This window comes from Hyaena hyaena, unplaced genomic scaffold (assembly GCF_003009895.1).
Source record: "Hyaena hyaena isolate Hyena2069 unplaced genomic scaffold, ASM300989v1 scaffold_385, whole genome shotgun sequence".
Classification (NCBI taxonomy): domain Eukaryota; kingdom Metazoa; phylum Chordata; class Mammalia; order Carnivora; family Hyaenidae; genus Hyaena; species Hyaena hyaena.
Window position 1 is genome coordinate 577,809 of NW_024081022.1, and position 22,582 is coordinate 600,390.

At 43.8% G+C, this 22,582-nt stretch overlaps 1 protein-coding gene across 5 annotated transcripts in view; it reads right to left on the reverse strand.

Moving 5' to 3' along the window:
* ASH1L (ASH1 like histone lysine methyltransferase) overlaps positions 1–22,582 on the reverse strand; it is a 182,747-nt gene that overhangs the window by 104,617 nt on the left and 55,548 nt on the right. For all 5 annotated transcript variants that reach the window (XM_039251468.1, XM_039251467.1, XM_039251469.1 and 2 more), the window contains exon 3: positions 10,232–14,792. In XM_039251468.1, coding sequence (XP_039107399.1) covers positions 10,232–14,792 — 4,561 coding nt within the window. The remainder of the gene's footprint in view (positions 1–10,231; positions 14,793–22,582) is intronic.

A 22,582-nucleotide genomic window follows, 5' to 3' on the forward strand; every position in this document is an offset into this window, starting at 1 on the left:
CAAGGTTGGAAAAAGGTCCTGGGAAGTGAATCTTCGAATCCACTGACTCTTCAGCACCCCGCCTTCAGGGTCACGGCCTCGCTCTGGATTCCATGGGTGAAACGTGCAAGGCGACCCGGCCACGCGCAAGGCCCTGGGCGGAGAGGGGAGGGCGCGGCCGCCCGCCTGCCCTGCTGACTCCTGGCTTCTGCCGGCCACGCTGGGGCGGGACTCGTTAGGTCACGGACTGCTTTGTTGCCGTCTTCACCGTGCGATGCATGTTTGCTCCCGTGTCACCAGCGGTCATTTCAGATCCACTCTCCACTCCTTACAGGACGACAGGCTGGTATGGAGGCCAGTTCAAGACAATCTTTTGTCGGAGAATACACGCAATTTTATGTATCGGAGCGTTCCCTTCGTTTCTCATGTCAATCTAGCACGAAGCCAAATAATTTAGTACTTGAGAAGTGAACAGAATCTAAGTGGAACTTCCACAGCTCACAAAACGACTGGGCAGAAACACTGCTGAGTGTCTCGCTGCTCAGGCCTCTGACAGTTCGGAGGTGTGTTTGGAAATTCCACCCACATAAGTAGAAAATATAGGTCAATCATAAAACTGGACTTCAGCATAAATGTAAGGTGATTACTACAAGTACATTCTTTTCCTTCAGCTGGAAAAAGAGAGGTCTTTGTGTAAAAAAGAAGGCAGACAGACCATCAGCAAGGAGAGAAACGGAAAACAGCCGCCATCATAAACTGGGAAAATAACAGGGGAACAAAGAATTAAAAACAAACCCAGAAATGTGAGGAAAGCTTGAAGTGGTTCTGACTGTAGGGTCTCCGGACTTTTCTTGGCTATTATTCAATGAGCTTTTAAACACAAAGACAGGTTTCGGGGAAATACCTTCGACAAAGAAGACACAAAGCGGGGAAAGATCTGCTGTCCTTCTACAGCAAAACTGTGAGGTGACATCACGGGTAAGAACATCAGAAAGTTCAGAAAACAAAAAAGAACCGGATAAGAACCTGAAATCTTTCCATTATATACAAATGTGAGCGGAAACCAAGCAGCTGTTCTGAAGTTGATTTGTCACAAGAGATCTTAGTGTCCACACACAGGGAACTGAAACCCATCGAAGATAAAAACAAACAAACAACAACTACATCTACACACTGCCTGGGTGTGAGGACAGACTCAAGTGGGCAGAGATGTCAGCATAAAAAGAGAAAATTCCCATTGATCATGGGGTGAGTTGGGAAAAAGGCATCACAAAGAAAAAACTGGAGTAATAATTCAACCCAACTACTTCACCGAATCCCTACGTTAAAAATGAGGAATTTCCAAATGTAAATGAACAAAGGAACACGGTGAATGAAACCAACAACTGCTTGGATAAAACATGTATTTGTCTTTAGTGTAAATCCACTATGAAAACTTTCAAAACTTACTACAGTTATGAGTTCTGGCCACACTCTGCTGGGACCTGAGGAACCAGGGAGCCGTCTGGGTGAGCAGACTGTCTGATGTTTCTACCGCAGGGAGATCTTTGGGGAAGCTACGGAAGAACAGATGGAGTGTGCCAGATTGGGAAGGATGCCTTGCTGAAGCCAGTGTATAGATAATACAAATTTATTTTAAAATCACATATTTAAAACTAGTTTCTAACATTTAAATCACTCCTTCCCACCCAAACTAATGTATTATAAAATTTTAAGAAAGAAACTTATTGCATCATTTACAAGATAAGGCCATTGGGAGAGTCTGTTCAATAGGGACTGCGCCAAAGCCGGCCTACAACGCAAAGGAATACCGTAGTAAAAGAATACGAACCAGCTACTGGAAAGCTTCTGATCAGTTTTTTTTTTTTTGTTTCCAGATTAATTCTGGATCATGGAAGCTTCTCGTGAGTGAGCTGAATGCGGAGATAAAAGCTGGGTCCATGATAAAAACAGCTGTTTCCAATTGTGGGAAATACATTTACTGAAAGCAATACATTTCATCTGACTCACCAATTAAATGCACTGCAAGAGAGAATGATTCAGAGCCTATGCTGGTGATTTTTAAGCTAAAAAGTCTGTTTTTTCCCCTCTAATTAGGCTATTTCTCATAATGTCCAAATCAGATCCACTGAAATGGAATTCCACTGGAAATCCCCCAAACGACACTAACCACCATGCTCAATCTTTGGATCTCATCTTCACACACGCTCCCACTTTACTTTTGGGGATATCTTTACACATCAGGTAGAGACAATGTCATACACCAGAAAATTCTGATCAAGGCAAACACTCTTTGCTTAAAAAGAAAACAAAACACTGTCTACTTTGCTTCAACCATTGATCATGCTTTTACCGAGTATATATTTTTCCAAACAAAAAGAAAATTCAGCTCTAAAATATTCCTGGGGGACAAAAAGTTACCGAGCCTGGAATAATCATGTGTGCGCATGCGTGTGCTTGGAGATGCACATTCCCTCTCTGTGAGGACCAGGGTGGCTTGTTCCATGCTGCTGCTCCCCAACCCGCACCCCCATTTTTGAAACCAGGTTGCAGACTGACGACCATGTGCAGCCAGCCATGAGCTGGAAATGCTGCAAAACAGGGATGAAGTATGTGATTCTCTTGCTCATCAGGCCCAACTCTACCGCATATAGATACTGACTGACTAGAATTGGTTACAAGGCCCAGAAGAGGCCAGAAGGCCTGGCTTACGTGTGGAATCACTATGACAGTGATTATTAATAGCCTTAGACTATTAGCCTATAACAGTTCCTACAGAAGAACACAGAAGTTAAAAAAGAATGAGCTCACCACCACACAAACATCACTTATAAAACGATTAGACCTGTTACTCTTTTTAAAGATTTATATCATTTAATTTGTTTAGTCCAAATCTGCTCAAGTGATGATCAGTTTGCCCAGCGAGGAAACAAGGCAAGGTCAGCCACCTGGCTCCAGACCGCGAAGGACGGATGGTCCTTCCGGCCTGTGCCCCTGATCAAATTTTGTTTTTTTCCCCTCATATTCACATCAACATAATTCATAGATATGCCTGCTTTATGCCAACGAACACTTATGATAAATCTACTCAATACAAACTGTAAGAATACTTTTTATTTTTTTTAGTTATTTGAGATAGTCTTCACTCTGTAAAAAAAAAAAAAAAACCTAAACTGGTTGTTTTGTTATAATGTTATATTTATGGAAGACAGTACAAAGCGGGACTTCTCATACAGCCTTTACCCAACTTCCCCGAACGTTAACCTCTTATACTGTAACTATGATACAGCTGCCAAAACTATGAAATTGACATTAGTAGGATTTTTCCACTTATGTCCTTTTCCCGGTCTAGGGTCCAATCAGGATATCACACTGTATTTAGCTGTCGTGTCTCAAAAATCTCTCATCTATGGCAGTCTCTTAATCTTTCCTTGTTTTCTCAGGTCCTTGACACTTTTGAGACCTACTGGTCACATATTTTGTACAATGTCTCTTTTTTTGGTTTTATTATTATTAGACTGGGGTTGTGTTTTTTAAAGGAATAGTGTGGTTGTGAGATTTAGAAGAAAGGCCACAGAACAAAGTTCCCCACTAATTACATTATATCCGGGGCACGTGTTATCATCTTGATCCATCAATGAAGTTAAATTTGCTCCCGGTTCAGGTGCTGTTTGCTAGTCCTCGTCACTGCAAAGGGATGATTTTTCCCTTCCTGTCCTCTGTTTCATGCATATTCAAGAAGAGGGGAATTAAGGTCCACCTGCTTGAAGAGGTTAGTCTACATGTAGTATCTCCAATTCTTCTGTGAGGAAGATTTGTCCCTTTCCTCCACTGATCTATTTAATCAATCTTTTTTTTTTTTTTTCTTTTAAAGTAAGCTCTGTGCCCAACGTGGGGCATGAACTTGTGACCTGGAGACCAAGAGTGGCAGGCTCTTCCAACTGAGCCAGCCGGGTGCCCCCTACAATCATGTATTTATATCAACACGGAGTACTGGGTGTTTACCATATTCTTTACATTGCAATCCAATCCCATCATTAGTAGTCCCACTGATTACACTGTTCCTGCTTTGGCCACTAGAAGCTTTTTCAGGATAGCAATGTCCAGAAGGTCATTGGCAATTTTGTATTGTATGGTATAGTAGGAAGTCCTATTTTGGATATTTTAAAAGGATACCAATTAATGTATAATGAATCTATCTGTCTTTAAGTTATACATATGAAAAACGTCAGCTGAAGGCCGAAGTCAAATTAAAATAAAATAGTTACGCTCTTTCTACACTTTTAGAAGAATTACGATGTGACGGTGAAACAATCAATACTGAGAAATGCAAATATCTCCTGGACAGAATGTCATCACGAGTAAATAATGAACCAGTCGAAGTTACCACACAGCGCGCAGCTGAACGCACCCGAACTGCCCACATTCCCCATCGTCCCGCGTCCCCAGAGAGCCAGCGGTCACCACTCAGAGACTGCTCTGCGCTCACAAGCCATATCCGGCCAGATGGCCTCCGCTGCCAGGCCTCTTCAGGCTAATCCCAGCCGCGCCAGGCATTCCTGTCCCTTCCCTCAGGGATCCCGCGTGTCCACCCAACAGGCTCACTCCTTCTCGTGGGTTCAGCAATCACTTACCTAAGGCTTCTCTCTCCAGGCTGACTCCTCCTCTGAGCTATGGATGCACAGATCCCACTGAGCAGCACGAAACCTGAATCTGCCGTCGATGCCCAACCGCCTCCTTCCGCACGCCTTTCACTTGGTTACACCGCCGTCCAAGTTTTACCAGAGGGGCACCCTGTGGACGTTCTAAAATCTTCCTCTGTCCTCGCCTCTTGTTATAATCTACTTCTTCTGAGTATGTTTTCTCCATCACTGGCTTGGTTCAGGCCCCTGTAAGGTTTTGTGTGGGGCAATCCCCCAACGGGTACACCTGGTCTCTCTCCACTATGTCTATACAGTGCTGCCAATATCATCTCAGCAAATCACTCTGCTTTAAAACCTTTAGCTTCCCATTGTCCACAGGGTAAACTCTAAACTCCACGGTATCTTGTGTAACAAGCAAGAGGCTTTATGATCTGTCTCCTGTCTCCCCAGCCTCGTCTCCTGGGATCCACATCAGACTGTTGACAGGTACCTAAGGCACGCTATCAGGTTTCTCTGTAACAAATAGTCTTCATCCTTTATTCTCTGCACACTAAACGAAAAACTAGGAGTCTTTCTAGCTCCTCCTGAAGTGAGTCCCTTTCTTGTCTAACCCCTAAACATGTGAATATACCAACTTTAGGAGCCATCAAGTATTTAAGATTTTTTTTAATATTAAAAAAATTTGTTAAACATTTATTTATTTTTGAGAGACACAGAGACAGAGCACGAACAGGGGAGGGTCAGGGAGAGAGGGAGGACACAGGATCCAAAGCAGGCTCCAGGCTCTGAGCTGCCAGCACAGAGCCCGACGCGGGGCTCGAACCCACAAACCCTGAAATCAGGACCTGAGCTGAAGTCGGACGCTTAAAGGACTGAGCCACCCAGGTGCCCCATGTTTAAGATTTTTTTTAAAAAAGAAACTTTGTTTAAAGTTTACTTATTTTGAGAGAGAGAGAAAGAGCATGCGTGCACGCGTGTGCGGGAGGAGCAGAGAATACCAAGCAGGCTCCACGCTGTCCGCACAGAGCCTGATCGGGGTTGACCCCGAGAACCATGAGATCATGACCTGAGCCAAAACCAAGAGTCAGAGGCCCAACCAGGCGAGCCACTCAGGTGCCCCTGTTTAAGATTCTAAGTGATCTCTACACACAAAGTGGGGCTCAAACCCACAACCCCGAGGTCGAGTCACATATTCTACCTACCGCGCCAGCCAGGCGCCCCTGGAGTCATGAATCACTATTTGTATACACATCCTTGTTCTCCGCTGAAATCACATCTTATTCATGTTTTTATTCCCTGCTCCTGGCAAACAAGAGACAGTAACTGCGAAAGGGAGAGCTATCATCATTAATAGTTAAGATAAAAAAAAAATACATAAAGCTCTACCTAAACAACAAAAACAAGTTCCGACTTTCAAAGATATCAAATTAGAGGACACCCCATGCCTTAGGTTAGTAATTTTTTCTTATTACTTTCCTTAACCTAAAAATCGTTTTCTCAACTGGTTTTAAGAGGATAGGTAACCAGTTTTCATGTCTACTTGAAAAAGTTCCTATTAGAAAATCAAGACCTTTCTACCCACTTATCAAAAGAGTAATTGTGAGGAAGACAGAGAGGCTCCAAGAATTTGTGGATCTGTGATATCATAAAGAATATATCTGTTCTTTGTCTCTGATTCTTGGCCAGGAGCTTCAAAAACCCTTGGAATTTCCGGAGTGATAGAAGTGTCTTTGTTATGCCAAAGAGGTGACTTGAGGTGGGCCCGGAGAAGGCCTCAGGGTGGGACTGCTCACTAGAAACACCAATCACAGGGTTCAGGCTGAAATGTGGGGCGAGCCCTATCTAGATCGAGTGGAGGGGGGCCGGAGATTGGGTTCAATCACACAGCCAGTGACTTAATTAACCATGCCTATGTAATTAAGCCCAATCAAAACTCTAGACACAAAGGACTGGCACTGCTCCCTGGCTGGTGAACAGAGTGGTGTGCTGGGAAGGTGAAACCCCTGGATGCACAAGGAGCGGGCGTGGAGGCTGCTGTGTCCTTTCCTCCACCCCAGACATCGCCCTGTGAATCTCTTCAGTTCCTCATCCGCATCCTTCGTAATGATAAAACTGTAATCCTAAGTACAGTGGTTTCAGTAAGTTCTGAGTTGTTCTACCAAATTATCAAAACGGAGGGCTTGTGGGAGGCCCCAAATCTGCGGCAGTGTAGACGAGAGTGTAGGTGGATGGGGACACTGAGGCCGCTGTGGCACAGGAAGTGGGGGCAGTCTTAACCTGCAGTGTCTTTCCTGAACTCCAGGTATCTAGAGTCAGAACTGGACTGCGAGACACCCAGTTAGTGACAGTGACGTCAGAGAGACCTTCATGTTTTTCTTATTTTTTTAAAACGGAAGGAGACAAGTTCTTATTAAGGCAGAGATTTTCCCACGTTAGACCTGTACCTCCCGAGGACCTTGAAAGCAGGCTCACAGCCATCCTTTCCTCGCACCCGTCTCTGGTGACTGGGCTCCCGGGTGACTTTAACAATACGTTCAACCACCTCATCTGTCATCTCACTTCACTTCCACCTCAGTTTCCCTGTTACAAGCGCCTTCTCATGACTCTGAAATTAGAGGCCTCAAACTAAAACGTTCCTTGGAGCCAGATACAGCACACCACAGGAAAGGGTGCGGGTTGAGGCACACTGAAGAATGCCTGCCCCAATGGGGGGGGGGGGGAGTGGCTGCCACTACGGAGACACAGCCACTGATGTCATCCAGGAAATGTGGATTAACTTTTGCCAGATGTTCTGGTTTTTCTCCCCCCCACTTTTTAAAAATTTTAATGTTTATTTCTGAGAGTGAGAGAGCGCCAGCAGGGGAGGGGCGGAGAGAGCGAGGGAGACACAGACTCGGAAGCAGCTCCAGGCTCCGAGCTGTCAGCACAGAGCCCGACGTGGGGCTCGAACCCACGAACAGTGAGATCATGACCTGAGCCTAAGACAGATGCTTAACTGACTGAGCCGCCCACGCCCCTGTTCTGATCGGCGAGCATGGGCCCTCTGGGGAGCAGTGGCCGCAGAGCACCTGGCAAGTGCTCTCCCGGGGTCTTGGTGCAAGAAAGCCAGCCAAGAGCAGGAGGCCAGAACCGGCTGTAACTGGCGTCACCTCTTTTATCCGCCAATGGTAAGCAGTGAGCTTTCGTGTCCACAACTGAGCAGCTCTGACCCTCCTCTGCGTTCCCTTCTACCAAGTTGCTTTCGTCTTTTCCAAAAAAGTTAAATCCTGTGTTTACTGTGGTATTTTTCTTTATTAAACAATTTAACTTGTCTTTTTCACTGGTGCTGGCATTTTCTAGAATTATTCCTTTTCTTGGTGCTCTAGTTACAAAGTTGCATACAGTGTGAGAATCTGCTCCCAAGTTTATCTTTTCTAGAAGCCCTTTTAATTTTTGTAGATGACACCGACAGCTTCTCTGCTCTCTCTCCACTTGAACGTTCTAAAGCTGCTCTAAGACAGCCCAAAGCTTATGTGTTTTGAAAAAGCAAACTGTGCTTTCCCACGTGCGGCCCCTCCAGACAGCACCACTCGGAGCCTGCAGTGTCCCTGCCGTGTCCGCACACCGTCTCCTCCGGACACACCGCACCCCTGCAGCCGGCCAACGTCACACATGGGCCAGAAGGAGCCTTTAAAAAAGCAACTCTGAAACCAACACCCCTCGGTCTCTTGCCTAAAAGCCTAGAAGAAAACCTAGACTCTCAGAACGTAGTCTGGCTGCTTGCTTCGCCACAATTCTCGCACCTTCCTGTGTTCCCTGTCCTGCCACAGTGACCCGGCCGCCAAGGTCTAATATTTCATCTCCTCAGTCTAGGATCTTCAAATAATGCTCTTTACTCAAACCTCAGCTTGAGAAGCTAGTGGCTTCTCATCCTTCAAGCCCAGCTTTTTATCCTTAGGCCGTAACTAATAACTGTGTCTAAACGGGCATCCCTTCCCTTAACAATCCATCCTGACACTGTAATATTCACTTGATGGCATTTCCCTCAGTTATGCCTTTACCTGTGCACTTACCGCTCTACTGTCTGTCTTCTGTCACCAGAGCTCAAAGTTCATGAGGCCCGACCTCATGTCTACGCTGGTGACTGGAATAGAGCCACACGTTTTAGAATTTAATAAATAAATGAGGGAGCGAATGAATGAATACACGAACAAGTGGAATTGTCTGCCCAACTAACTGGTGCTCACTCTTCAGGTAACAGTTCAGCGTCACTTTCGCAGGGACGGCTTGCTGGGTCAGGCCCCCATTCCACATTCTCTTGGTTTCTTCTTTTTCTTTTCTTAACACCCTTGTCACATTTTTAATGATATTTAATGTGTACATTTTTTTGCTCATCACCCGTCTCCTCCACTGATGTTGCATGAGAACGATGATTTGCCTGCGTTCTTCCTCACCACGGCCCACAGAGGAGACTACCTGGCAAACAGATATTTACTGACTGCTGTCGAGGAAATATTTATCACAAACTTGTTGAATGAACCTAATTAAAATTTAGCAATTTTTTTTCCTCTTTATTTCAGTGTTAGAAACTAAAGAATGCTCAGTTTCTCAGTGAAAATGGCTTTTTCAAGATTTCATGAATAATGAATGTCATGGGCAAAACCACATTATCTTTGAGGGGTTTATCATCTCCTAGAATGCAGAAGTTTTTAATCTTTTGGGGAACAGTTTTACCAATTAGCATCTAGGTACTTACAACGTGCAAATCACGTCCATAAAGACATCGTAACCTCATTTACTTCTCACGATAACCCTATTACCACCGTTTTATAGGAGGGATATGGAGGCTTAGAGAATTTACTTGGAGCATGTGATGAAACGTATGGAATTTCTCCTGAAAGGCACACACGCACATAATCTTACCTATAATACTACAGGTCCTATGGGTTTCCTAGAGTTACCTATAACCAACCCCCAGGGTTGAGATCTCTGATAGAGAACTTCTGACTCACAGACACCTTCTTTCTACACGGGTGGGCGATGCTTCCTCTTTCTTGTTTTCTCTGTTTCAGTCCTGAAGAGCTTTGTAGAGGTTACAAATGTACTATCTAGATTTGTTTCATGCCATTTCATATGCAACTGGAGCAGCTGAATGAGGATACCGAGAGAGAACTCTGCAGAATGAAGTCTGCGGTATAAAGTTGATCATTTTGAATGCCTAGATTTTTCTTATGAGACACCCTGAGTTAACAGCACTCCTTCCTGTAACGTAAATGCACTTGTAATCATTTTTGGAGGACAGAAAAGTCCTGCACAGCTGCCAGCACACACCTGGGGCAATTTCCCCCTAAAGAAACTGTGCCGGCCTTTTTGCATGAGCAAGAAGACTCATTTTTCCTGGCTTCCGAAACCTGAGTGTTTGTCTTTATCTGAAAATTCAAAATTAATGCAAAGACAGGCCTTATCTTACTTTTCACATGTACCAAAAATGAGAACGCTGAAGATAACATTCCACATTTATTTATACAAACAAAACCATTAAAGGTTCACATACACGCACCAGGCAACCTGAGGACAAAGTAACCTCTTTTCCCGACACAAACAACAGGCAGCGAAGGGACCCTCCTTACCTGTCGCCGTCTGCACTGCCCTCTCGCCCGAAGGCAGCGGCTCCTTCCTGTGAGGCCGAGCGAGCGGAGTGTCCTGTGCGGAAAACAGTCCGGGACTGTCAGCTAATCTCTTGCGGCCACTGGCGCTAGGGTTGGAGACTCGGCAGCTGCCTATTGCACTTGTGAAAAGGTTTGTATGCTCATCGCTGCTGGCCGGGTCCGAGCTGGGGGTGAACCCTCCCAGGGACAAGCTCGGAGAGCTCTCCGAACAGTCAATCTGTAAAGGTGTTTGCAATCCCAAAGCCAGCGGACTAGGTTCCGAAGGCTCTCGGTGGACCCACTGCTCTTCTCTATTCATTAAGCTTTTCGACGGGGAGAGATGGGGGCAGGACACGTGGCAGCGGTGCTTCTCCTTGTGTTTATGTCGCTCCCCAACAGCTTCCTTCCCAAACCGATACCGTTTCAAGGACTCCAAGACGGATCTGGAGGAGCCGGTGTCCACGGACACCTGGGGCTGCTCAGAAGAGCGGTGTTCTCTGTGCTTGTGCCGGTGCCGGTGTTTGTGCTCGACCATCCAGCCGTAGGCCATCTCGGGAGGGACGCTAGGGTAGGTGCTCATGGAAAGGAGGGGGGTCCTGCTGGTCGTGAGAAAGGCCTCCTGCCGAAGGAGCTTATGCTTTTTCTTATGGTATTTGGTGGGGTTGAGAAGCAGATGGCCGGCGTGCATGTAGGACGGAGGCGGAAGCGGAGGAGTGAAAGAAGGAGATGGAGGAGGAGGGTAGAGAGCGGGGGGGTACCTTCCATAGTAGCCCAGGCCCAGAGGGGTGGCCGTGAGGGGCGAGGGAGAGTAAGGCATGCCGTAGGACGGGTAGAATCCGGTACTAGAAAGGGGAAAACTAAGGCTGTGCATGAAGGGCATCTCGGCCATCGCCTCCCTCATCTTAGGGGGTCTCCCTCTCTTCTTTTTTAAGTCAGGTTTTCGAATGTAGTGCAAAGGGTCTAAGGGGAAAGAAGGGTGCGTGTAGAAGCTGTTAAAGTTGATGCGAAAAATAGTGGGCAGCAGGTCCCGGGGGATAAAATGATGACTTCGATGGGTGATTCGAATTTCACTCAGACGGCTGATCAATTCCTCCAGATCCGCGATGAAGTCTGGATCCTGTCTACTTCGGAGCTGGGGGTATTTCTTTTTCCGTTTTCGTTTCTGCCTCTTCATCTTGTCGTAGCTGAGGTAATCATGACTCCTGCGCTTACATTTGTGTTTATGTTTTTCTTTAAGACTGCTCAGAACTGTAGAGGTTTCAGGGGGGATGAGAGAAACGTGTTCAAAAGAATGCCTCCTCTTTTTCTGTCCACAGAATTTCTCTGCCCTGTCTGATGTGCTGTTATTATCGGTTCCGATTCCACTGTCGCTGGGAACCGTCTCATCACTGTGAGACTCACTGATGGGAGAAGGCGTAGCTTCCTTCAGGGAGGTGAGTTCACTCAAGTGGGAAGGAGAATTTGGCAACAAAGTAGGAGGAGAGAGCCGCCGCCTCCCCTTGGAGGCCTTCTTCATGGCAAGAGTCTGGATCACGCTGCCCTGTCTGGAGTGTAAGTGCAGATACGGCACCGAGCTGGGCTCCACAAAGCCTGCGTCACTGCTCACGGGGCTCTGCCCGCCGCTCGTCCCGGAAGACTGAGAGCAAACAGGTGACGGAAGAGTCTCAGAACCGCTGGCAGAGGAGGGCAGCAGGGGGGGAAGGATCTGTCCCAGCGCTGAGCCGGCTGCCTGCTGAGCGGTTTGCTCAAGCACAGCAAGGCTGGCGGGGCTACCGGAAAGAATGCCATTTAAGACAGTTTTTGGTTTTCGACCCCTTCTCTTTCCTATGTAAATGGTTCCCTTCTTGCTGACGTTTATCTGCTGGCCCAATTTAGAGCCGAACGTGGCAGCAAGACTTGACACTGTATTATGGAGTTTGGATTGCACTTTCCCTTTATTACTTGATTCTACGGAGCTTGAAAGAATCTGATTCAACAGTTTCTTCCTCTTTAAAGTCTTCATTTTATTTATTTTGCGGATAATGGTTTTCATTAGTTGTCCATTGTTTCTCTTGGTAATTTTTTTATCTGGGTCCATCTCCAGGTCACTCATGCTGCAGACGGCGGGCCTGTGCCTGTCATCCAGATCGTCTGGGTCCTGGAGCTGATCCTCACTCTCAAAGAAATCACTGCTGCTCCGGTGGTTATCACTTTCAGACTCCAGCTTGCTTGGACTCTCGGTGGCAACAAACGGAGCCACGGACAGTACCGGTGGCTTCATCTTGACCGGTGACCTCATCTGCCGCTTCGGTCTGCCTCTCTTTTTCGGAAAAGGAGACACAGAAAGACTTTGCTTGAAGGAAGGGATTTCGATTTCTGGCTGTAAAATCGGGGGTTCCTGTTCTTCCTTAGACTGCAAAGAAAAAACTTTCGAGGCAGGGATCTTCAAAGTCCTTTTAGGTGGACCTTCCAGTTGAGGCATCTCCTTGGCCTTAGGTCTGCCCCTCTTGGGCTTATAAATGTCAGACAGAAGGTCAGTAGAGACACACATACTGGAGGAGAGCTTGTGAGTCGCGAAGGCCTTGTGAGCTGGGTTCTCGCCGTCAGTCAGGAGAGCGAGAGACGGGGCCGTGGACTTGCTCAGCTTTGGCAATCGGCGCTTCAGGAAGTCATGGTCTACAAATGAAGATGGTCCGAGGTTTTTCATAAACTTGGCTGGCTCAGAATTACTATTTGATAGTGAGCTACACGAAACATTTTTAAAAAGCTCTGCTCTTTCTAATTCTAGCCCTTTGGGAGCCCGGCATGTGCTTCTTGCCACCACTTTAGTCCACCGAGGCTTCCTTCCTTTCCTTTTTTTCAGCGGTTTCGACTGCAAACTCGTGCCTAGGCTTTCAGCGACTGGGCAGTGTTTGTCTGATGCAGTTACTGCACCAAGTTTTAGAAAGGGCTTGTTACTAAACAAACTAGTGAAGTTAACAACTGACGGGGTAATTGCATGAATACTGGGTTCGGAAGTCAAACTTGGCTTTTTTCCCAGGGAAGAGCTTATTCTTGGAATATCTAGATGTGCGGTTTTCGAATCAGTCAGCTCCTTATCGATCCCTTTACATTCGATGTTCATGCTGTGACCCACGGCCCTATGACCTATGTTCAGGTGGGTACTTTCAGGAGTAAACTGGTTCTTCCCAACAGATTCAGAAATCTCTTCCATTAATTCTGTGGTAGGACTTAACAGCAATGGATTAGGGGCCAACTGTGAAGTTTCAGGGGGACTTCTGGTCAGAGGGTTGACAGATACGGTGGGTGATGGGGAGGGGAGACTGCTCTCTCCTACTGCACTGAACGGGGATTTTGCTGTCGATGTGTCCGAAGCAGCTCCCATTTGAAAGTCTGGAGAAGTGCAGTACACGGGAGGCTGCTTTTCGTGCTTTGAGGTTTCGTAAGGCCCCCTGTCGCTGGATGAGAAACCGTCCTGCTGAATGCACGGTCCTTCACTGAACATTTCTTTCTCCAAATTGATGATTTCTTTTCGAACTGAGAACTTTTCCAAGAGGCTTTCTTTACTCTGCCGTATAACGTTCTTCTCGAAAGTTTTGCTGGTGGTACTGTCTTTCAGAGACTCAGAAAGCTCCTGACTCTCGTGACCACTGACGCTTGCACTACAAGAAGCCTTAAGAGGCTCCTGAGTGGGGAGCAGTGCTTCGGCTTTGAGGTTTATGGCATCTTTACTGACCAGGCCTGCCACAGAACAACTCACTAGTCTCTTTCCCATGTCCTTATTAACCAGGCCCACTGCTGAATTTGAAACAATTTTCTTTGCACAGTCCTTGGCCACTAGGCCAACAGTAGAACTCAATTTCTTTCCCAGGTCTTTATTAACCAGCCCAACCACAGTGCCAAGTCCTAACTTTTTTCCAGACTCCTTGTTCACTAACCCTGGAACGATGCCAATCCCTAGCTTCTTTCCTGACTCCTTGCTCAGCAGCCCCACTGGAGTGACAGTCCCTGGCTTTCTGCCTAAGTCCTTATTAATGAACACCGCTGTAGTGCCCGTTCCTAGCTTTTTCACAGAGTCCTTACTGACCAATCCTACTGCTGCATTAAACACTGGCTTTTTCCCAGGATCTTTAGTTACCAATCCAACTGCTGTGCTGATAGCTGGTTTTTTTATTAAGTCCTTATGTATTATTCCAGCCACAGAGCCAACGCCTGCTTTCCTGATCAAGTCTTTGCTAACCAATCCCGCAGCAGTGCCAGATCCTAACTTCTTAGGCTTAGTCTTGGAAGACTTAGAGGGAGGACAAGTTGCAATGAGCTGTGCCAACTTTTCTGTTACACTCGTTCCTCCGTTAAGTAACGCTCTGTCCTTTAGATCAGGATCCCGGCTACCAACAAGAGTAGATGACGCTGCATTAATGTAATCTGTCATTTCTGAGTGCACCGGAGAAAGCTTCTTGGACAAAGGACTGTTTTCTCCCTGTGAATGAAGATGGATGCTTTCTTCAGACTGGCATTCAATGGCTGCAACATCACCTGTTTTCTTGTACAACTTTGAAGGGTCCTAAAATTTGAACAAGAAAAAGGTTTCAGAGAGAGTAAACCTTGTATCACTTCAGTTTAGCATTATAACTGAGCAACCTAACTGATCACGTATCAGATAAAAGATAGGCAACAGTGCTTTTTCAATAAACCAAACTACTGTTACGCCATGTCACAGTACATGAGACCCTCTGATGCTGCACCAGAGGCTGGCAAAACATTACCTGTGTTGACGCTCAACCAGGATACACCTATATATTACTCAATATTTAAAAATAAGCTTATTATTTTTGACATTGTTTAAAAATGGCAAATTAACAGTCAACTCTTCCCTTACATTAGACTGAATAAATACACATTAGAATACAAACATGCCATTTTTAAAAAGAGAAATACTGTTAGCTACAACATCCCATGTACTCTTAAATTAACAGTTCACTGGGACACCTGCGTGGCTCAGTTGGTTAAGTGTCTGACTTTGGCTCAGTTCATGATCTCACAGTTTATGAGTCTGAGCCCCACATTGGACTCCCTGCTTTCACCCCGCTTTGGATCCCGTCTCTCTCTCTCTTTGCCCCTCCCCTGCGCATTCTCTCTCAAAAATAAACAAACATTAAAAAATTTATTTAAAAACAATTGTTCACTGCCCACCTCCTTCATTGATATCAAAGATTTCAAACCAGTGCTGTAAACCCCTAACCTACTTCCACTCCTTTCACTCATTCTCAATTACAGTTTATTTTATTTTTTTTAATGTTTTATTTATTTCTAGGAGAGAGAGAGAAAGACAGTGTGAGCAGGGGAGGGTCAGAGAGAGAGTGAGGGAGTCACAGACTCTGAAACAGGCTCCAGGCTCTGAGCTGGCAGTCAGCACAGAGCCCAATGCGGGGCTCGAACCCATGAACCGCGAGATCATGACCTAAGCGAAAGTCAGATGCTTAACCAACTAAGCCACCCAGGCGCCCCAATTACAGTTTATTTTTTAATTTTTCAGTGTTTATATATATTTGAGAGAAAGACAGAGTGCAAGCAGGGGAAGGGCAAAGAGAGAAGGAGACACAGAATCCAAAGCAGGCTCCAGACTCTGAGCTGTCAGCACAGAGCCCGACGTGGGGCTTGAACCCATGAACCGTGACATAATGACCTGAGTCCAAGTTGGACACTTAACCGACTGAGCCACCCAGGCGCCCCTCAATTATAATTGTGAAAGGACAGTCAAGTTCTCTCTTAATGTGAGAGAAATAAAAAAGACAATAAAATACATTCATGTTTTCTATACAGTGCATTTTTATATAACATTTAGGGGGAATCTGGGTGGCTCAGCTGGTTGAGCATCTGACTCTTGATTGTGGCTCAGGTCATGATCTACCTCACGGTTCGTGAGTTGGAGCCCCACGTTAGGCTCTGTGCTGGTAGAGAAGAGCCTGCCTGGGATTCTCTCTCCCTTTCTCTCTGCCCCTTCTATGCTTATGCTTTCTTCCTCTATCCCTCTCTCAAAATAAATATACTTGAATAAAAAGATTTGTGTAACATTTTAGAGTTGGGTGTAACTTTTAAGTTATTAATGTATACTGTTATCCAATTCATGAATCCTCACCATATATCCAAAAGTAAAACAGGTTGTTGTGTTAATTACTTCACACAACAACCTGTTTTACTTTTGGATAACAATTAAGGAGTTCTTTTTTCTTTTTTATTTATTTACTTATTTTTTAACATTTTATTTATTTATTTATTTATTTATTTATTTATTTATTATTTCTGAGAAAGAGAGAGACAGTGTGAGCAGAGGAAGGTCAGAGAGAGAGGGAGACACAGAATCTCAAGCAGGGTCCAGGCTCCGAGCTAGCTGTTAGCACACAGCCCGATGTGGGGCTCGAACCAACGAACCGTGAGATCATGACCTGAGTTGAAGCTGGACACTTAACCGACTGAGCCACCCAGGCGGTGGCTTCTTTTTTCGAAAAGAAGGACTTCTTTTTTTAGAAAAGCAAAGCTGGAGGCATCATGATTCCGGACTTTAAGCTACATTACAAAGCTGTAGTGATCAAGACAGTATGGTACTTGCACAAAAACATACACAGATCAATGGAATGGAATAGAAAACCCAGAAATGGACCCAAAACTATAGAGTCAACTAATCTTCAATAAAGCAGGAAAGACTATCCAATGGAAAAAAGACAGCCTCTTCAGCAAATGGTGTCGAGAAAACTGGAGAGCGACATGCAGAAGAATGAAAATGGACCACTTTCTTATACCACACACAAAAGTAAATTCAAAATAGATGAAAGATCTAAATGTCAGACAGGAAACCATCAAAATCCTTAGAAGAACACAGGCAGCAAACTCTTTGACCTTGACCACAGCAATTTCTTACTAGACACATCACCAGAGGCAAGGGAAACAAAAGCAAAAAAGAACTACTGGGACCTCTTCAAGATAAAAACCCACACAGCAAAGGAAACAATCAACCAAACTAAAATGCAGTCTACAGAATGGGAAAAGATGTTCGCAAATGACATATGTGGTAAAGGGTTAGTATCTGAAATATAAAGAACTTGTCAAACTCAACACCCAAACAACAAATAATCCATTTAAGAAATGGCAAGATATAATTAGACATTTTTTTAAAGAAGACATCCAGATGACTAACATACATAACAAAGACGTTCAGCATCACTCATCATCAGGGAAATACAAATCAAAACCACAATGAGATGCCACTTCACACCTGTCAGAATGGCTACAATTAACAACACAGGAAATAACAGATGTTGGAGAGGATGCAGAGAAAGGGAAACCCTTATACACTGTTGATGGGAATGCAAACTGGTGTAGCCACTCTGGAAAACAGTATGGAGGCTCCTCAAAAAGTTAAAAATAGAACTACCTTATAACCCAGCAATTGTACTACTAGGTATCTATCCAAAGGATACAAAGATCCAGACTTGAAGGGGTACAGATGCTCCCCAATGTTCATAGCAGCATTATGAACAAAACCCAAATTATAGAAAGAGTCCAACTGTCCACTTGACTGATGATTGGATAAAGAAGAGGTGGTATGTGTATGTATGTGTGTATAAATAAATAAATAAATAAATAAATATATAAGCTTATAAATATATACACATACAACGGAATATTACTCAGGCATCAAAAAGAAAAAAAAGGAAAATGTTGGGGTGCCTGGGTGGCTCAGTCCGTTAAGTGTCTAACTCTTGATCTTAGCTCAGGTCTTGATCTCAGGGCTGTGAGTTTAAGCTGTGTGTGTACTTAGAAAGAGAGAGAGAGAGAGAGAGAGAGAAAGAAATCAATCAATCTTGCCATTTGCAATGATGTGGATGGAACTAGAGTGTATTATGTACACTAAATGAAATAAATCAGTCAGAGAAAGACAAATACCATATGATTTCTTTCATATGTGGAATTTAGGAAACAAAACAGATGAACATATGGGAAGGGGGAAAACAGAGAGAGAGAGGGAAGCAAAACATAAGAGACTCTTAATGACAGAGAACAAGCTGAGGGTAACAGACTGAGGGCGGGGTTGGGGGATGGGCACTGAGGAGGGCACATGATAAGAGCACTAGGTGTCGTGTGTAAGTGATGAATCACTGAATTCTACTCCTGAAGCCAATATCACAAAATATGTTAACTAACTATAGTTTAAATAAAAGTTCTGGGGGGGAAAAAAGTCTAAAAAAATAAAAAAGATTTATCTAAATCTAAAACATAAACTTCAGTTGACTGTCAGACAAAAAAACATTTTTTCCATGTTTCAACATAGATTTCCTTAAACTGAAGTATAACTGACATAAAGAGTTTTTTTTATTTAATGATGAAACGGAAATGAAAGACTTGAGCAAATGGAAATACATACTGTGTTTGTGGATAGGAAGACATAAAGCTGACAATTTTCCCAAAACAAATTTATAAATTTAATGCTATCCAAATAAAAATACCACCAAAATTTCTTTCAGGATTAAAAAAAAAATATTACATTCTTTGGAAAAATTAGATAAGCAAGAATAACTAGCAGAATCTAAAAAGAAAAGCAAGGGATAACTGTACCAAATGTTAAGTTATTTTTTAAAGCTTGTATCATTAAAACAGTACAGAATTGACACACCGAAAGACGAAAGAACCAAGGGAAGAAGGCAGAACAGCAAGAACAAATTCAAGTACACACGGACATGTACCATGTGTAAAACGGTGTAATTCCTATAGAAGGAAATGGATAATAACCAGAATACCGCATGCATTTAACTACAACTTTAACCAAGGAACCCGACCTGTAGGAGAGCTATTCCAGATACACTGGCAAAAATGTAACAGCTGCAGAAAACTATATAATCTACCACTATTTTTTAAAAAGATTTTAAGTAATCTCTATACCTAATGTGGGGCTTGAACTCACAACCCTAAGATCAAGAGTTGTAGGCTTGCCTGAGCCAGCCAGGCACCTCCTACCACTATTTTAATAGCAAAACCTCATGTGATTAGCTACAGAACAGCTGATTAAAGCAAAGGATATCCGTACATGGTGTCCGAGAGAGGACTAGGAATCTGCAAACAGCAACAACACAGAAAAAGGAAAGGCCAACACACTGCTGGGTGATCCTCTTTAAGAATACATTGTTAAGGGGGCGCCTGGGGGCTCAGTCAGGTGAGCGTCTGACTTCGGCTCAGGTCATCATCTCACGGTTTGTGAGTTTGAGCCCTGCGTCGGGCTCTGTGCTGACAGCTCAGAGCCTGGAGTCTGCTTCGGATTCTGTGTCTCCGTCTCTCTCTCTCTCTGACCCTCCCCTGCTCGTGCTCTGTCTCTCTCTCTCTCAAAAATAAATAAGCATTAAAAAAAAGAACACATTGTTAAATGAAAAAAGAATTAGAACAGTGGTTATAAATATACTAATTTACATATAAGATGAGGATGGAGGAATATGAATATATAAACACATATCTGATCATATTAAACATGGAAGAAAAAAACCAAAGATTAATAAAAATGGTGATCTATGAGGGAAGGAATGAGGCCTAGAGGTCAGATCCCCCTGCATTTACTTATGGTTCTGACTTTGCATTTAAGTATTTTCAATATTTAAGAAACAAAGTTATATCATATAGAAAAATATTACAAATCTATAAATATTGAAAACAATGTAAACAAATACACCTATCAAATTAGTTACATAGCTACATGGAAGATGATTATTTTGAATTAATTTAAAACACAGCATTTGGAGTACATATTTTAAAGACAAAAAGTTACTCACAAAGAAATCTTAAATTGCAACCAGGGAGAATATTAGTGGTAATATTGGTATAATTATTTTGAACCTAGACAGATGGATAACTGATACACAGATAAAGTACGTTACTTTGTGAATGTCATTAGGAACCAAATTTTTGTAAGAAAAAAGGAGACGCAATATAAAATCAGAGAGATTAAAAACTCTGTAATTTCAAGCTGGAATTAGAAATGTACAAAGTATTTAACACACACACACACACACACACACACACACACACACACACACACAGTTTTCCCCTTACCTCTATCAAACTGCCTAAAAACAATGAAAATCCAGCAGCAATGAACACCTCTAACACCCAGGACTGTGGTCGCTGCCTGCTGCCCCCCATGGAAAGGAACCGGAGCCCCCTGAAAAAGGCTGTGTCCAAGTATTTGACAGGAAACGCAGCATAAGATGGTCTAGGGATGGATGTTAAAAGATCTCTTCACTTGTATCAGTCACCTTACTTCTTAATTTGAAATTTCCCATAATGAAATGTGTTTAAGTTCTTCCAAAGGGGCGCCAGGGTGGCTCATAGGTTAAGCATCTGACGATCTCAAGGTTCATGAGTTTAAGCCCCGTGTCCGGCTCTGTGCTGCCAGCTCAGAGCCTGGAGACTGCTTGGGATTCTGTGGCTCCCTTTCTCTCTGCCTCTCCCCCGCTCACGCTCTGTCTCTGTCTCTCTCTCTCTCAAAAATGAGTCAACATTAAGAAAAAAAAAAGTTCTTCCTAAGAGTGCTGTAAAACCTGCCTGCCTTTCTGCAACTATCACATACGGGTCTGAGTCTCACCTTCTCAAGTCGCACAGAATAAGTCTAATTGCTCTGCTTTCCAGCAGCTTCTCACCGATGTGATCTCACCCACACAGTCAACCTCCCGTCCCAAGTGGTTTCACTTCTTTCTGGTCTTTTTCTGACGGATGCATTTCTCAACACTCCTCTTTTATGTTATGGCACCGAAAGGAGAACACAATACCTCCAATAGTTGATCAACTCAGAATTAAGGGAACTTAATTATCTCTTTTGGGCTAGACTCGTACAATTTTGCCCAAGGGGAAATGACTTTTTTTTGACAGTCTCCCATACAATTTACAAATACTTGTGATTAAACAAACTCCTTACATTTTCTTTCCATTTTACTAAGAAACAATATGCTCATTCTGTACTCTCCTAGTTACTTTTCAAACCTTAAAAATTAAGCGGCTTTATTAAGTACTTTAAAATATATTTGTATCCGAAAACTACAACTTTGTAATGTTAAAACTTACCTGTAAAACTCCATCTTGTGCAGTGACGAGGATAAAGTTAAAACAGTGAACGGAAGGGGCGGGCACAAAAGTGTATCCGATATAATCCCACTCAGGAGGCCCCCGGGGGGCTCAGCCAGTTAAGCACGTGACTTGATTTTGTATCCGGTCATGACCTCACGGACTGTAAGTTGGAGCCCCACGTCGGGCTCTGTGCTGACAGTGTGGAGCCTGCTTGGCACTGTCTCTCTCCCCCTCCCTCTGCCTCTCCCCTGCTCACGCACACTCCCACCCCTGGCAGGAGGCGGTAAGGGCTGGGGAGCGTGAGGAAGGCGGAATGTAGCTCTCACAGCGGGTACTGTCTGGGGGGTGCTGGGGACTGTGAAGGTTCACTGGGCTGTCACACTTCTGATTTACGTGTATTTATACTTCAATAAAAGTTATTTAAAAAATTCTGCCTAATGGAGGAGGGCAATTGTGGGGATGAGCACTGGGTTGTTATGTAGAAACCAACTTGATGATAAACTGTTAAAAAAAAAAAAAGATTAAGGAAATAGATAATGAAAAAAAAGAAAAAGAAAAGAGAAACGATTTTTTTGCTTTAATTTGAGTTAGAACACCAAGGATAATTAAAAAGTAAGATTCTGTTCATAATAAAAAAAATTCTGCCTAAAAGTGGAGACATATACAGTTCTTATATCCTGCTGAAGGACTGTACTCTAATCTGGGTTTTCATGTCTGTCAGAAATATTAACTAAAATCAGCCAAAAACACTATTCTACAGTAAATGTTCAATGTTGAGAAGAGAAGAAAAAAAGACATACACAGATAATTTAGTTTTGGTTTCAAAGATCTTTTCTTCTTAATCCTGCCACTGGATAAACTGAGTCAATGGCTTTATAGTAATAAGACAATGAAAAACTACATATGGTAATGGTGGTACCATTCTCTTACATTTCTAAGAACCCTTTAAAATGACAATTAGTAATAAGAAGTGCCATTTTCTTTAAAAAAATTTAATGTTTATTCATTTTTGAGAGAGAGAAAGAGAGCAGAGAGAGAGGGCAGAGAGAGAGGCAGACACAGAATCCACAGCAGGCTCCAGGTTCTGAATTGTCAGCACAGAGCCAGACACAGGGCTCGACCCCATGAACTGTGAGGTCATGACCACAACTTTGGTCATGAGCCAAAGTTGGCAGCTTAACCGACTGAGCCACCCAGGTGCCCCAAGAAGTGCCATTTTTTTTTAATGCTTTTTTTTTTTTTTTTTTT